The sequence below is a fragment of the Hemiscyllium ocellatum genome, chromosome 16 (genome assembly GCF_020745735.1).
Source record: "Hemiscyllium ocellatum isolate sHemOce1 chromosome 16, sHemOce1.pat.X.cur, whole genome shotgun sequence".
NCBI lineage: Eukaryota > Metazoa > Chordata > Chondrichthyes > Orectolobiformes > Hemiscylliidae > Hemiscyllium > Hemiscyllium ocellatum.
In genome coordinates this window covers 74,648,608-74,665,968 of record NC_083416.1, presented here as the reverse complement: position 1 = coordinate 74,665,968, position 17,361 = coordinate 74,648,608, and the positions used below count along the sequence as shown (strand labels likewise).

Here is a 17,361-nt window from a genome sequence, read left to right as displayed (position 1 = left end):
GTGGAGGTAGTATAGGCTGCGAGGCACTGTCCATCGGCAAAAAGAAGCCTGCTTGATTGGCACCTTGTTGCTGGATTTGTATCCACTCAGGTCATCACTGGTACACAGTAGCAGCCATGTCACCATTCCTAAGATGCACTGCAGTATCTTGCTAAGGCCCATTTGAAAACACCTCCCAAACATGTGACCTCCGTGAACCGAGAAACATGGGAGGAGCAGCTGCATGGGAGCACCACCACCTGGAAATTCCCCTCCAATCCACTCACCATCCTGACTTGGAAATATATCACCTTTCCTTCACTGTCACTGGGTCAAAATTATGGAATTCCCTCCTTAACAGCTTTCTGGATGCATGTTCAAAACTGAACCGCAGAGGTTCAAGAAAATAGCTCACCACCATATTCTTAAGTAGTAACTAGGGATGGGAATAAATGTTGGCTTTCCCCATGAAGTCTGGTTTGAACATGCTCAGCAAAGGAGATGGAATAGGCCTTTGTAGCAAGAATTTTAAAATGAACTATTCATAATATACATAACAGAGGGAGGTCCATAGAACATAGAACATTACAGCGCAGCACAGGCCCTTCGGCCCTCGATGTTGTGCCGACCTGTGAAACCAATCTGAAGTCCATCTAACCTACACTATTCCATTATCATCCATATGTTTATCCAATGCCCATCTAAATGCCCTTAAAGTTGGAGAGTCTACTACTGTTGCAGTCAGGGTGTTCCATGCCCCCGCTACTCTCTGAGTAAAGAACCTACCTCTGACATCTGTCCTATATCTATCACCCCTCATTTTAAAGCGATGTCCCTGTTGGAACATCTTACCGTTAGGATTTCTACACATTGCTCATCACATAACCTGATGTCATCAGCTTCCATTATACCACACCTCTCCCCAAGTATTCATTCTGCCTTGAACTCTTTACATTTCTATTGATTAACCTGTGTCCCAGTCTTCTCCCCAATGAGTATCTTACGGAGTGGTGTCGATAGCTGGCCGCGTTCTCCGTCCTCCTGGAGAATGGGAGGACAGGTGCTGTGTGTGCGTCTTTTTTCTTTAGAGTAATGAGGAACCTTGTCTGTTCTTCTTTTCTCAAGGGGAAGTGTCCCATAATGGATTGTCTTCCACTGCTCATCCTAACAGAATGAACCATACCCCATCTTCCTAGTTTGTTGTTTGGCTGAAGCTGATTGGATTTAATCCAGTGTGGTTTGTGTATATGGAGTAGCTGCAACAGCCACTGTCTGATGAGGGATGGTCGGGGGACCTAGCTGAAGCAGCTCCAATCGTGCGTACTGTGCTGTTTCCATGTTGGGCTTAATGTGTGGGGTGTCCCGTGTCACTGGGTGTTGCTGGGTGTCACTGAGTGTTGCTGAGTGCTGTTGGGTGTTGCTGTGAATTACTGTGTTGCTGGGTGTCACTGGGTGTTGCTGAGTGTCTCTGGGTATTGCTGGGTGTCACTGGGTGTTGCTGGGTGTTGCTAGGTGTCACTGGGTGCTGCTGGGTGTTGCTATGTTGCTGGGTGTCCCTGGGTGCTTCTGGGTGTCGCTGGGTGTTGCTGTATTGCTGGGTGTCACTGGGCATTGGTGCGTGTCGCTGGGTGTCACTGGGCGTTGTGGGTGTCACTCGGTGTCACTGAGTGTTGCTGGGTGTTCCTGGGTGTCGCTGGGTGTTGCTGGGTGTTGCTGGGTGTCACTGGGTGTTGCTGTATTGCTGGGTGTCACTGAGTGTTGCTTGATGTTGCTGGGTGTCGCTTGATGTTGCTGGGTGTCGCTAAGTGTTGCTGTATTGCTGGGTGTCACTGGGTGTCACTGGGTGTTGCTGGGTGTCACTGGGTGTTGCTGTATTGCTGGGTGTCACTGAGTGTTGTTTGATGTTGCTGGGTGTCGCTAGGTGTTGCTGTATTGCTGGGTGTCACTGGGTGTCACTGAGTGTTGCTGGGTGTCTCTGGGTGTTTCTGTATTGCTGGGTGTCACTGGGTGTCACTGAGTGTTGCTGGGTGCTGCTGGGTGTTGCTGTATTGCTGGGTGTCACTGGGTGTTGCTAGGTGTCGCTGTATTGCTGGGTGTCACTGGGTGTCGCTGTATTGCTGGGTGTCACTAGGTGCTGCTGGGTGTGGCTGGGTGTTGCTGGGTGTTGCTGTATTGCTAGGTGTCCCTGGGTGTCGCTGGGTGTTGCTGTATTACTGAGTGCCACTGGGTGTTACTGGGTGTCGCTGGGTGTCGCTGGGTGTTGCTGTATTGCTGGGAGTTGCTGGGTGTTGCTGTATTGATGGGTGTCACTGGGTGTTGCTGGGTATTGCCGGGTGTTGCTGCTATCATTCACCATGTGTTGTGTGTTCCCTGATGAATTGATGGGTAATTCTGCTCGCTGTGAGCTCTGCAGCCTGTGATTACTGAGACTTAGTCCCCTGGGTAACTCCTTCGATGTTGTCCTCATGAAATAGGATGCAGAGAGTCTCCATTTCTGTTTCCTTTTGGTTGTAGCATGCCTTTTGCAGAAATTATCTTGAACCCTTTGATGGGGGCAACCCTGGGACCTTCAAGGAATGCTTTTCCCGTTGTCCAATGGTTTTTGAGCTTCCTGAGTCTGCATGGACCCCAAGCTGGATTCCATACTTGATAGATCTTCCAAGGCATTTGTCATTGTTATTCTGCTGACTCATGATGGTTCCTCCTCAGGCTCTGTGTTTTACTGAATCATTGCTGCCATGCCAATAAAAACTAACAATCAGTGAAATTTCACAACAGATCTTGGAGAGACCTACACAAAGGGTGGTGCGTGTATGGAATGAGCTGCCATGAGGAAGTCAGGAGGCTGGTACAATTGCAACATTTAAAAGGCATCTGGATGAGTATACGAATAGGAAGGGTTTAGAGGGATATGGGCCAAGTGCTGGCAAATGGGACTTGGCTAGCTTAGGATATCATGGACAAGTTGGACCAAAGGGTCTGTTTCTGTGCTGTACATCTCTATGACTCTATGGCTCATTGTCTCTTCTCCAGGGTGCTAACTGTAAATTGAATAAACTTGGGCTCCCTGGCATGCCGTATTGCTGAACTGGGTTAAACTACCTTTATGGTCCTTTAGTGGTCACACATCCCTGCTCCTCTACCATACTCAGTCACTCTTCAAAGAGCAGTGTGAGGTCTCCTGCTTTGACAAGTTGCCATGATGAATAGTTCTGTACTCTGCACGATCTTCTCCCTGCTCCCCTGAAGGGCAGCAAGTTGCTGTGGCTGCTCATGTCAGTGTCAGTCATCTTTGATGGTGGATGCTTCCAAGTGCCCTGGATCAGGTTGATTTCTCGCTGCTGCCAGGGGTTCTGAGGTCACACAGGCCTTCCTGCTCCACAAAGAGTCACGTTGATTCTGAAGGACGTAGACTGGTCTGTGAAATCTTCCATCCTCTGTGCTGAGGTCATGTAGCCTAAGAGTTTCAGTGAGGCACCGTCCAGGCTGTGTAGACAGACCATGGAGTGCTGGAGGAAATCTGCTCTCAGCCAATGCACAGCGTCAGAGGATGTGAGATGGCCACTCCAGATCAAGTTTAAATGTTTGTCTTATAGCCATTGACAGAGAAATCTGCACTCCAGAAATCCTGTGTCACCTCGACCACCTCTCCCGGGAAAGACGTTACAAATGACTCTGAGCCTCCCCTTCTCTTGGATCTGTGTGGTTCAGGTGAGGACTTGTTTTGGAGGCAGAGGCTTCTTGCTGTGGTATGCCACTTTGAAATGCATTTTTCTCCCATAGCCCATGGCACTGCATGTTTGGCAGAACATACTGTGTCAGAAAAAGTGTCTTGATCTTCAACTGTTATGGTTAGTTGTTGAAATGGAAGTATGAGTTAATACTAATTCCAGATCTACTGGCCTGATTTCCTGTTTCCATATTGAGATGATGAGTGAATTTCTATGTAGATCAGTTCAACAATTCTCCGAACTGGCTTCACCAGGTCCATACTTGATGTTGGTGCTGAGATAGTTCATTTAGTTACTTTTGTGCAGTTAAATTGTTCGGTGTAATTTTTTGCCCCCTAAATCCTACTGCTTGTGTTAGCCCACTAACAATTTGACATTGCAGCAATCATCAACTCTGAAAATGGGTGGGAGAGAGAGCCATTACATTCCAAAACAGAAATGTTCTGAACGCTGTGTGCTGGCATTTAATTAATATCAAACAAAAATATGAGATTTTCAATTCATTTGACACATGGACTTGTGTGTGGAACATCGGGCGGCACGGTGGCACAGTGGTTAGCACTGCTGCCTCACAGCGCCAGGGACCTGGGTTCAATTCCCGCCTCAGGCGACTGACTGTGTGGAGTTTGCACATTCTCCCCGTGTCTGCGTGGGTTTCCTCCGGGTGCTCCGGTTTCCTCCCACAGTCCAAAGATGTGCGGGTCAGGTGAATTGGCCATGCTAAATTGCCCGTAGTGTTAGGTAAGGGGTATATGTAGGGGTATGGGTGGGTTGCGCTTCGGCGGGTCGGTGTGGACTTGTTGGGCCGAAGGGCCTGTTTCCACACTGTAAGTAATCTAATCCCTCAAGGATGTCTTTGAATCTTCGAAATTTGGAGGCTTTTTTTTATTCTTGACACAGGATGTGAGCATCAATGACACGATCAGCCTATATTACCCATTCCTAATTGCCCTCAAGAAAATGATGATGAACCACTTCCTTGGACTGCTTCAGTCCTTGAGATTGAGGGACACTCACATGGTTGTTGAGAAGGGAGTTCTAGGATTCTGAGCAGGTGTCAGTGAAGGATCAGTGATAAAGTTCCAATTCAAAATGGTGATTGGTTTGGAAAGAGACTTTCACACAGTGGTCTTCCCATATAACTGCTGCCTTTGTCCATCTAAATCAAAGAGGTTGGGGCTTGGAAAGTGCTGTCATAGGGGCATTGGTGAGTTACTGCAGTCCACCTTGCAGATGGTAAACACTGCTGTGACTGTGCACATCGATGATGGGAATCCACAGTTAATAGGCATATTCTAGTATGGACCAAACTGAACCTCAGAACAACTTCCCTGTTTTTGTACTCAATATCTTTATGAAACCCAAGATCCAAGCACATCTAATGACGCTCTGTGGCTGCACACACACTGCTGAGAACAAGTAGGAATATTGTGACTTCCTCTAATTGCCTGGAACACAGCCCCACGAGGAAAGCTGACCTTTCTACTTTGAGATAGCCTCCAACGCTCCAGGAAAAACAGCCCCAGCCTATTCATGGTGGCTCAGTGGTTAGCAATGCTGCCTCAAAGCACCAAGGACCTGGGTTTGATTCTAGCCTCAGGCAACTGTGTGGAGTTTGCATATTCTCCCCATGTCTGCTTGGGTTTCGTCCCACAATCCAAAGATGTGCAGGTGAGGTGAATTGGCCATGCCAAATTGCCTATAGTGTTCAGTGATGTGTAGGTTGTATTAGTCAGGGGTAAATGTAGAGTAATAGGTTAAGGGAATGTGTCTGGGGCGGGTTACTCTTCGGAAGGCCAATGCGGACTTATTGGGCCTAATGGCCTGTTTCTACACTGTAGGGATTCTATGAGAATTGCCCTTCAAAGGAGTCAGCATAAATGTGATGGGTTGGATGGCCTCTTTTCATGGGGCAGCACAGTGGCTCAGTGGTTAGCACTGCTGCCTCACAGTACCAGGGTCCCAGCTTCGATTCCAGCCTCAGGCAACTGTCAGTGTGGAGTTTGCACATTCTCCCTGTGTCTGAGTGGGTTTCCTTCGGGTGCTCCGGTTTCCTCCCACAGTCCAAAGATGTGCAGGTTAGGTGAATTGGTTGTGCTAAATTGCCCATAGTGTTAGGTGCATTAGTCAGAGGGAAATGGGTCTGGGTGGGTTACTCTTCAGAGGGTCGGTGTGGACTGGTTGGGCCGAAGGGCCTGTTTCCACACTACAGGGAATCATGCCTGGTATATTTGTCAAACCCATTCGCCTGCCTTCTCCCTGTAACCCTTGACCCCCTTACTAATCAAAAAACTATCTCTGACTTAAATATACTCAATGAGTTGGCCTCCACAGCCTTCTGCAGCACTGAGTCATACAGATTCACCCCACTCTGGCTGAAGAAATTCCTCCTCATCTCAGTGCTAAAGACTGTTCCTTTACTCTGAACCTGTGAACTAATCTCTCCTGCTGGACGCAATATATTCTCCACACCCACTCTATTCATGCCTCTCAGTATTCTAACCTTCAACCTCCGAAACACGGGAAGCAGCACTCCGAAAGCTTGTGATTTCAAGGAAACCTGTTGGACTATAACCTGGTGTTGTGTGACTTCTGACTTTTTATACCAAGACCGAGGCCATTAATCTATATCAGGAAAAGCAAGGGTCCCAAGATTAGTGAACTTCACCACTGGCCTTTCTCAGCCCAAAAAATATCCATTGACCATTACTTTCTGTATCAATATTATATTGTGTATTCTCTCCTTACTATCACCTTGCCAATTCCACCTTGTGATTGTCCCTTTTAATCCATGATGTATCACTTCCCTCACAAATCTATTGGGTGACAGTGTACCAAAAGTCTTTTGGAAATTGCTGCATTTGACACACCTACAACCTTACTCTCATCGAGCCATACTGTTATCTCTTTAAAAAGCCCAGTGAGTTAGGTAAATATTTTCTTTTAGAAATCCATGTTGATTCTTCCTAATCCTGATCTTTAACTGATCCACGATCAATCAACCTAGAGGGATACAGAAGCTCAGTAGCTCCAGTTATTGAATCAAATACAATATGATTCCAGGTGCAGAGTCGGGAGAGCCAATGGCTAATGGATTTCGAAAGGCCTTTGACAAGGTTTGTACAGGAGGCTGCCAAATAAGATAATCCAAGAGGCAAGGTACTGACATGGAGACAGGATTGGCAGAAGGCAGAGAGTGAGGATAAAGGGCTTTTTTCAGGATGGCAGCCAGTGACAAGTGGAGTTCCACAGGGGTCAGTGTTGGGATCACAACTATTCACGTTTTACAGTAATGACCTGGACATTGTTAAGTTTGAAGATTAGTGGAGGGGACACGTAGTGCTGAGAAGGTGGGGAGAGCTACAGAGGGATTTGGAAAACTAGGAAAGTGGGCAAAGAAGTGGCAACTGGAATACAATGTGGGAAAGTGTGAGGTTATGCACTTTGTGTGGAAGAATAGAGGTGTAGACTTTTTTCTAAATCTGGAAATCTGAAGCACAAAGAGATTTAGGAGTCCTAGTTCAGGATGCTGTTAAGGCAAGTTATTGGTTACAATAATTTGTTCATGGAAAGAATCTATGTGTGGATATTCCTCTAACCTGAATTAGATATTTGGGTAAAATACGGTAATTTGGTGCTTCAATCAAATTTTCACATTTGCTCTGGGAATAGTGTGCTCTACTCTCAGTGTCAAGTGGGGAGTCATGATATCAGCGATTATGAAGAAGCTCAGTAGATAGGTCTCTCTCTTTTGAGTTCTACCTACATATCCATATGACATAATGACAGTGCACATGCTTATGGAACTCTTCAAATCATACACTAAAGTTTGAAGCAAACGTTTGCTACATTGTGAAATTATCCTTCATTTGATTTCTCCTCTTGATTTCAAAGAACAGAAAATGAAAGTTGCGCCTGGGTGAATATTGACAACGAACTCCAATTCTCACTTGCATTTCTATTAAATGCAGAACTGGAAAGGTCAAGAAAAATATCAGCCGTTAGAAATTAGATTCTCACCCCAACCCAAAAAGTATGGAGAATTTTTTTAAAAATGTATTCATGAGAATGTAGGTATCGCAGGCTAGACCAGTAGTTAATGCCCACCCCTAACTCTCCAGGGGGTAGTTAAGAATCAAACACATTGCTGTGGCTTTGGAGTTATGTGTAGGTCAAATCACGTAAAGATGGCAGTTTCCTTCCCTAAATGACATTAGTGAACCAGATGAGTGTTTCCCCCTGAGAATTGACATCGGTCTCACGATACGCTTAATTCCAGATTGTTAATTGAATACAAGTTCTACCATAATAGGATTTGAACCCAGTACCTCAGATTGTTACTGGGGTCACTGGATTAATGGTCTGGTGATAATACCACCAGGCCATTGCCTTACCCAGTGACACCAATCCACTGTTTTATAAAGCTATAACCACACTTGGTGCCAATTTTCAACAACCAATCCATCAGACCAACCATGATCTACTTCATCCATTCCCTTGAAAGGTTAATTATTTGCAATCACTGATTCAGAAAATTCATGGCTATGGTTCATGAAACTCCAGAATGCCTTCTCTCAGTGACACAGGAAGGAAGGTTTCACTGAGAGAGACAACCAGAAAAGCGATATTGTCATGAGCTCAGCCAAGAATTACTCAGAGAGAATTTTCTTCAAGTTATTCTCTTCCCTCCATCAAAACCGTCAAGGCTTGGGATGATTGCCATAAATCGATATGGTTCACCATATCACAGAACGGAACTATTGACTGAATGCAGAACATCGGCATGCTTGCATATTGAGGATGAAGAAGCATTTTTGTGTTGGAGGGATCACTGCATTGTAAGAGGGTCACTGGGATCTCCTCCAGGGCAGGAGGGACCTGTACACAAAGGACAGGGTGCAGCTGAACTGGAGGGGCATCAATATTCTTGCAGGGCTGGGAGAATGGAAAGCAGAGGAATAAGTCAGCATGTGGAATGATGGAGAAGAAGGTAGAGGTTAGGTCTAAAGAACAGAACAGGCCGGGCCAGGTTAATGAACACAGAGAGAATGGCTATCTGAAGTGTATTTACTTTAATGCAAGGAGTACACCAGGTGAGGCAGATGAGCTTAAAGCCTAGATTACTACATGGAACTATGGTGTTGGAGCTGTTACCGAAATGTGGGTAGAGAAGGGTAGGACTGGCAGTTGAGTGTTCAAGGGTTTATGTTTCAGGAGAGTTACAGAAGAACATAAAAGGGCTGGGGAATTTCACTATTGATTAAGGACAATGTCATAGCTGCACTGAGAGATAACGTTTTGGAGGGTTCATCCAGTGAGACCATGTGGGTTGTACCCAGGAATAAGAAAGGTGCAGTCACTATGATGGGGTTTTACAGTGGGCTGTAAATAGCTGGCACGAGATAGAGGAACAGATATGGAGTAAATCATGGAAAGATGTAAAAACAACAGATTGTTTTAATGGGTGATTTTAACTTACAAGGCCACAGAGTCATACAGCATGGAAACAGATCTTTCAGTCTAACTTTTCCAAGTCAACCAAATATCCCAATCTGACCTAGTCCCATTTGCCAGCACTTGGGCCACATCCCTCTAAACCCTTCCTATTCATATACCCATCCAGGTGCCTTTTAAATGTTGCAAATGTATTCACCTCCACCATTTCCTCTGACAGCTCGTTCCATACACGCACCACCCTCTGTGTAGGTCTCTGCAAGATCTGTGAAATTTCACTGATTGTTAGTTTTTATTGGATCAAACTCCAATTTCTACACGAAAAGGTTATTTCTCAAGTCCTTTTTAAATCTTTCCCCTCTCACATTAAACAAATGCCTTCTAGCTTTAGACTCCCGTATCCTGGGGAAAAAAACCCTTGTCTATTTACCCTCATGATTTTATAAACCTCTATAAGGACACCCCTCAGGCTCTGACCCTCCAGGAAGAAAACAACCCAGCTTATTCAACCTCTCCCTATAGCTCCTGATGAAGGGTTTTTGCCCAAAACGTTGATTTCGCTGCTCCTCAGATGCTGCCTGAACTGCTGTGCTCTTCCAGCACCACTAATCCAGAATCTGGTTTCCAGCATCTGCAGTCATTGTTTTTACCTATAGCTCAAACTCTCTAGTCCTGGCAAGATTTGCAAATGTTTTCTGAACCCTTTCAAATTAAACAACATCCTTCCTACAGAAGGTTGACCAGAGGTGTATGCAATATTCTAGAAGTGGCCTCACCAATGTCCTGTACAGCCGCAACATAATGCCCCAACTTTTATCCTTAAATTTCTGATCAATGAAGGCAAGTGTGCCAAAAGCTTCTTCACCAACCTGTCTACCTACAATGCCACTTTTAAGGACCAATGCACAAGCACCCCTAGGTTTCTTTGTTCGGCAACTCTCCCCAGGTCCCTCCTATTTATTGTATAAGTCATGCCCTGGTTTGCCTTACCAAAATGTAACATTTATCTAAATTAAACTCCATCAGCCACTCCTTGGCCCATTGGCCCATCTGATCAAGTCCCATTGCTCTCAGAGATAGTCCTCTTCATGGTCCATGGCATTACCTACTTTGGTGTCACAGAGTCACTGAGTAGTACAGCATGGAAACAGACCCTTTGAGGGAGTGCTGCAGTGTCAGCAGGACAGTCCTTCAATTGAGATATTCAACTGGTACAACAAAATGCTTTATCAGTGACGCCAATTGTACAACAAATAACTGTCACAAGAATCCATCTGGTCCATTACAATCTGTAAGAATATCCAAACCAGTCGATATGTGTTTCCAGACCCACAGTGATGTCCCTGAGTCTTAGGTGACCACTGAGTACGCAGGATACAGTAAAGAACCCAGCAAATTCCCAATTCAGAACGAACTGTACCCTTATTCAAACTGTTCCAGTTCAATTACAACATTGGCAACTATCTGACAATGTGGAAAATTGTCCATGAAAACCTGGTAACCCAAAAGAGGATAACTCCATTTACTACCCATTCAGTCTGCTCTCAATCATCAGCAATAGGTATGGATGTTTTATCATCATTACTATCGTGCAATTAGTAAATAGCTCAGTGATGTTCAGTTTGGATTCTATCAGAGGCACCAGCTTCTCTTTATAGCCTTGGTCCAAGAGTCAAAATTCGCAGGTAAGCTGGGAATGACTGCCATGACATCCAATGATTGATTTGACCAAACATTTGACCAAGAAAACTGGGCATAATTGAAGTCAATGGGAAGGTTATCTACTGGTTAAGGTCACAATGATAGATGGTTGTGGTTATTGGAAAGCAATCCTCTCAATCAAAAGTTGTTTCTGCAAGTCTTCCAACTAATAGTGTGCTGGTCCCAGCCATCTTCAGCTGCTTAATACTGGTCTGTGCTCTATCATTAGCTCCGTTGTGGGAATTTTGGCTAATGATTGCACATTGCACAATGTTCAATATATTATTCACAACTCTTCAGATAATATAGCATGTGCCTGCACGGGGAATGATTTGGAGAACATTCGGGCTTGGGCTGACAAGTGGCAAGTAGCATTCATACCACACAAGTGTCAGGCAATGACTATCTCCAGCAAGAGAGAATGTAATCATTGCCCCTTGACATTCAATGGCATTACCATCACTGAACCCCACATTATCAACATCCTGGGGGTTACCATTGACCAGACACTGAACGGGACTAGCCATCAAAATGCTGTAGCTACAAGAGCAGGCCTGAGGCTGTGGATAGCACATCCCATTAGTCTCAAAGATCTTTTTATGAGGAAATGTCAGAAATGCAATGGGATATTCTCCACTTGGCTGATTAAATGTGACTCCAACAAAACTCAAGAAACACAATACCAACCAGCACAAAGCAGTTGCTTTGTTAGCACCCCATTCGCCACCTTAAACATCCACTTCTTCCACCTCTGGCCCAGTGGCAGCAAGATGTACCATCTACAAAATGCCCTGAAGTTACTCTCCTGGTTTCTTCAACAGCACATTCCAAACTGTGTCCTCAACCACTAAGAAAGGTAAAGAGCAGCAGAGACAGGGAATACTATTGCTCAAACGTTCCTTTCCATGCTGACTTGGGACTATATGCCATTTCTTCACCACTGCTGGATTAAAATCCTGGAATGGAACCCCTTCTAACAGTGGCCATGGGTATACAACCCTGCATTGGACTGCAGAAATTATAGAACGTGACTCACCACCGAAGTAAACTCAGGCCATGCAATAAATGTTGGGCTTGCCAATGACATTCAAGTCCTACAACCAAATAAGTATTTTTTATAAAATCCAATTCCATTTTGGAGGTTACTGCTGAATCTAGAGACAAAAAAAAACTGCAGATGCTGGAATCCAAGGTGGACAAACATGAGGCTGAAAGAACCCAGCGGGCCAGGCAGCATCAAGAGGGGGAGAATTGATATTTCGGGTGTAACTCTTCTTCAGCACTGAGGATGGGTGTAAGGGGAGCTGCAGATAAAGTCTTTGGGGGGAAGGTTTTGGGTGGGGAGAGAGGTGGAATGATGAGGTGGTGATGGGTGAACACAGTTAGAGGGTTAGTCGATGGGAGAGATTAATCCAGTTGGTAGCTGGAAGGAAGGGCTGGTTTCTCCTCATGTTTCACATTGTGTATTCTAATCACAGCAAGCAAAATATTCTCAATTCTCCTGGTGAGTTTGCATATTGTTGTAAACCTGTGTTAACCAGTCCATGAACAGCTTTTCCTTATTTGTTCTGTTACAAGCCCTCAGAATTTGGAACACATTAACTGGAGGAGCAAGAGGATGCCATTTATAAATCTCTGCAGCTGATCTGTGTCTTATCTCTATCCACATGCCTTGCTTCTGTACCCTTGATTTTGTCTTGCTCCAAATGCATCAAAGATCCTCCTAAATTTCATTACTTTTAAAATGTTCTCCCTCAGGAATAAATATGGTGGCTTTGCTCAGAGTAATCCTGAACTAGAGAGGAACAGAACAGGTAATGTTCTATTCCTGATCACTCCTCTGTGGTGTCTGTTGGAAGGTGTGCACGTACTTTGTAACACTGCGGGAACAAACTGACAGACCTGCAATAAAAGCCTCTGGTTTGTAAAGAGACGTGAACTGGCGATGGAATATGAAAGTGAAGAGCCAAAAAAACCCTCTGTAAAGCTTTAAGACCTCACTCAGCGTATTGTGTGTTACTGGACTATTTGCCAAATGAAGAATATTTGGGGTTTAGACCCTGGATTCATTGGGATTGAGCCTGACATTTAAAACTGAGTTTGACAGAACTTTGCTAATCAAAAGTATTGAGCAATACAGAACAAAGTCAGTTGTATGAAATGATCTCACAGATCAGCTCTGCTTTCATTGAATGACAGAATGGAAATGAGGTTTTGAATGGCCTCTTCCTATCCTTACATGTGTGAAATATAGACATATTAAGAAAAATGTGAAAAATTGAAGTTAGGGACAGATGGTGGCATAGTGATAATATTATTAGACTTTACTCAGACTAATGTTGTCAAGATATGGGTTCAAAAACTCATTTAACAAATCTGATATTGAAAGTTATTTTTGATTATTAAATTACCATTGATTGTTGCAAAAGCCCATATGATTCACTAGTGTCCCCTAGAGAAAGAGGTCTGCCATCCTTATCTGGTCTAGATGCAGAGTTCCAGATGGAGGAAGAACCCATGACAAGATATAGAATAGATGGATGCCTATCATTGCTGATTCCAATGCTCCCTAATAGCCTTGGGTGTGTACCTACAACAAATGGACTCCAATGGCTCAAGAAGTTAGCTCAGCACCAGGGTAACTAGTGATGGGAAATAAATGTTTGCCCAACTCACATCACATGAACACAAACATTTTATATGAGTATTCCAGACCTTAGAGTGTAAGGTAACATGCCCAAGTGTGCAAATTCTAGAAAACATCGAAGAATTATTAGGGTCTGTCCTCTGAGCCAGGACACCCAAGTCTCACCGTCTCCAGAAGTGTGTAATAATAATGAGTTAATGAGACTGATGAGAAAATATCTAGAAGAATTGTAAACTGTGAGGACAGTGAAAAACTACAACAGGACGCTGACAGTTGAGGTAAGCAAATAGATGGCAGATGAAGTTCAATGTAGACAGGTTAGGCAATAAATTTCAGAGTAAAAAATGAGGTCTGCAGATGCTGGAGATCAGAAGAAAGAACATGAAGAGGGAAAGAAATTAAACAATGTGCAGAGACAGAGAGATCTTGTGTGCATATGTATTGGGCACAGTGGTTAGCACTGCCTCACTGCGCCAGAGACCCGGGTTCAATTCCCCCCTCAGGCGACTGACTGTGTGGAGTCTGCACATTCTCCCTGTCTTTGCGTGGGTTTCCTCCGGGTGCTCCGGTTTCCTCCCACAGTCCAAAAATGTGCAGATTAGGTGAATTGGCCATGCTAAATTGCCTGTAGTGTTAGGTGCAGGGGTAAATGTAGGGGAACGGGTCTGGGTGCATGCGGGTTGGTGTGGACTTGTTGGGCTGAAGGGCCTGTTTCCACACTGTAAGTAATCTAAACTAATCTAAAGGTGGCAGGACAGATGGCGATAATAAAAATCCAGGATCCTAGACTTTATTAAGAGGGGTATAGAGAACAAGATTAAAAAGAGCAAATTACTGCAGATGCTGGAATCTGTACTGAAAATAACAAATGTTGGAAATTACAACAGGTCAGAGAGTATCCATGGAGAGAGAGAGAGCAAACTAATGCTTTGATTCTAGATGATATGCCATCAGAGCTGAAGTTGTGATGAAGAGTCATCTAGATGTGAAAAATGAGTTTGCTCTCTCTTCACGGATGCTGCCTGACCCGCTGTGATCTCCATCCTTTGCTGTTCTCAGCAAAGGGAGTATGCCGACCTTGTATGAGACATTCATTACAGCCCAGATACATTATTGTGCACAGTTCTCAGCATTCCACACTACAGGGAAAGATGGAAACACATTGGAGAGACCGCTGAAGAGACATATAAACAAGATTCCAGGGATGAGAGAAACTTGAGGTATGAAGATAGTTTGGAGATATTTGGATAGTTTGGAGATGGTTGATGGGAAATGTTCATCTTGGAGTTCAGTTAGTAGTGGGGTACCGCAAGGATCTGTTTTGGGTCCACTGCTGTTTGTCATTTTTATAAATGACTTTGATGAGGGCGTAGAAGGATGGGTTAGTAAATTTGCAGAGGACACTGAGGTAGTAGAGTTGTGAATAGTGCCGAAGGATGTTGCAGGTTACAAAGGGACATAGATAAGCTGCAAAGCTGGGCTGAGAGTTGGCAAATGGAGTTTAATGTGGAAAAGCATGAGGTGATTCACTTTGGAAGGAGTAACAGAAATGCAGAGTACTGGGCTAATGATAAGATTCTTGGTTGTGTAGATGAGCAAAGAGATCTTGGTGTCCATGTGCATAGATCCCTGAAAGTTGCCACCCAGGTTGATAGAGTTGTTAAGAAGGTATATGGTGTGTTAGCTTTTATTAGTAGAAGGATTGAGTTTCGGAACTATGAGGTCATGCTGCAGCTGCACAAAATTCTGGTTACTGCATCATAGGAAGGATGTGGAAGTGCTGGAAAGGGTTCAGAGGAGATTTACTAGAACGTTGCATGGAATGGAAGGCAGGTCTTACGAGGAAAGGCTGAGGGACTGTTTTCATTAGAGAGAAGAAGGCTGAGGGGTGATTTAATTGAGAAATATCAGATAATCAGAGGGTTAGATAGGGTGGACAGGGAGAGCCCTTTTCCTCAGATGGTGATGGCTAGCACGAGGGGACACAGCTTTAAATTGGGGGGTGAAAAATATAGGACAGATGTCAGAGGTAGTTTCTTTACTCAGAGTAGTGTGGGCATGGAACAACAATAGTAGACTTGTCAACTTTAAGGGCATTTAAATGGTCCTTGGATAAACATATAGATGAAAATGGAATAGTATAGGATAGATGGGCTTTGGATTGGTTTCACAGGTCAGCGCCACATCGAGGGCCGAAGGGCCTGGACTGCGCTGCAATGTTCTATATTTGATATTGGACTTTTTTTTGGTACAGGATAAGAGGTTAGATGTAAATTACAAAATCTTGAGGAATGTGGACAGATTAAATAGGAAGAACCTCTTCCCTCTCACCAAAGGATTAAGAATGAGAGGGTGCAGGTGCTAGATAATTTGCATAAAAAGCCAACGTGAGGGAAGGGAAAGCTTTCTTCATACAGTAAGTAGTTAGAGTCTGGAATGTAATGTCAGCAAGTGTGGTGAAGGCAAGCTCAATCGAGGCGTTCAAAAGGAGTTGGTTAATTATTTAGGTAAAAACACTGTGCAGGATTATGAGGAAAAGGAATGAGAATGGCACAAACGTAACATTTCTTCTAAGAGTCAAACAGGCTCCTTCTGAGCCGTAACAATTCTGAGAGTTTGGACCAGTTCTTTGAAAGACCACTGCTCCTTCACTTTCTCCTTGTATATTTTTTTACGTTTTCAATTTTTTTATCCAATTCTTTATTCAAAGTTATTCCTGAATCTATTTCCCTTGCTCTTTCAGGCAGCACACTCCAGGTTCTGTGTAAACGGTCTCCTTGTGTAAAATTTCCTCATGTCAGCCTTAACTCTTCATTTAACTTAATTCCTTTAAATTTCTATCCTCCAATTATTGATTTCTGCCAATGGAAACACTTAGTCCTTGTTCTTTAAAATTCCTGACATAATTTTTAGCACGTCAATTAAACCTCTCCATTTAACCTTCTCTGCTCCCAGTCCAGCCAGAGTGCACCAACACCACACACACACACACACACACACACACACAACCTACAGACACACACAACCACGCACACAGACCCATATACACATGCATACGCACACACACACACACACATGCGCAAACACACACACAGGCACACATTAATGTACAGACACACAACAGACACACACACACAAACACGCACACAGACTGTCACACATGTGCATACACAGACACACACACACACAGAGTCACACACGCGTGCACACACACAGGCACACATAAACGTACAGACACACAACACATACACACACACACACACACACACTCACTCACACAGTCGCGTATGGAAACACATCAATCTTACAGCACATCAGGAAGATTTGAGTGAATGGAAAGACAAGGTTGACAAAATATGTAACAGTAACATTCCTACCTGCCATGCAGCCAAGAGGCAGGACAGCGAGGGCCCAGTATAGGTACATTGTCAGCTCAGTTACTGGGTTAGAACTGATCAGGATGTTGCCCCCATTGTGAAAATCACTGAACTGATTCTTCATGGCTCAGCAGAAACTGCAACCTGACTTCTGCTTTTAATGGTCTGCTGAGAACATTTCTGACACATCCTCTGTCTCTCAGACATGATCCGAAAATAACCTGACCACTGACAGCTAAACCATTGACAGCAAACAGATAGCCACCGGCACCACGTAACGATGAGGACATAATAGCAACGTACGTTTTTTTAAAAAAAGATAAATTAACTTGTTCGGATGAGTCATGACACACATTTGTGGTCTGAGCCTTCCGTCCCAGAGGTAGGGACACTACCACTGTACAATAATCCCTACAGAATGCCTGTGTAACACTCCAACATTGCAAAACCTTCCAACTTGTCTCACAGGTAC

General features: G+C 44.3%; 1 protein-coding gene across 1 annotated transcript in view; it reads right to left on the bottom strand.

The window, feature by feature from the left end:
* LOC132823477 (macrophage colony-stimulating factor 1 receptor-like) overlaps window positions 1-17,085 on the bottom strand; it is a 66,190-nt gene extending 49,105 nt beyond the window's left edge. The window contains exon 1 of the mRNA XM_060837384.1: window positions 16,890-17,085. Within this exon, the coding sequence (XP_060693367.1) occupies window positions 16,890-17,013 (124 nt within the window). The 5' untranslated portion in view covers window positions 17,014-17,085. The remainder of the gene's footprint in view (window positions 1-16,889) is intronic.
* Between the last annotated feature and the right edge of the window lie 276 nt (window positions 17,086-17,361).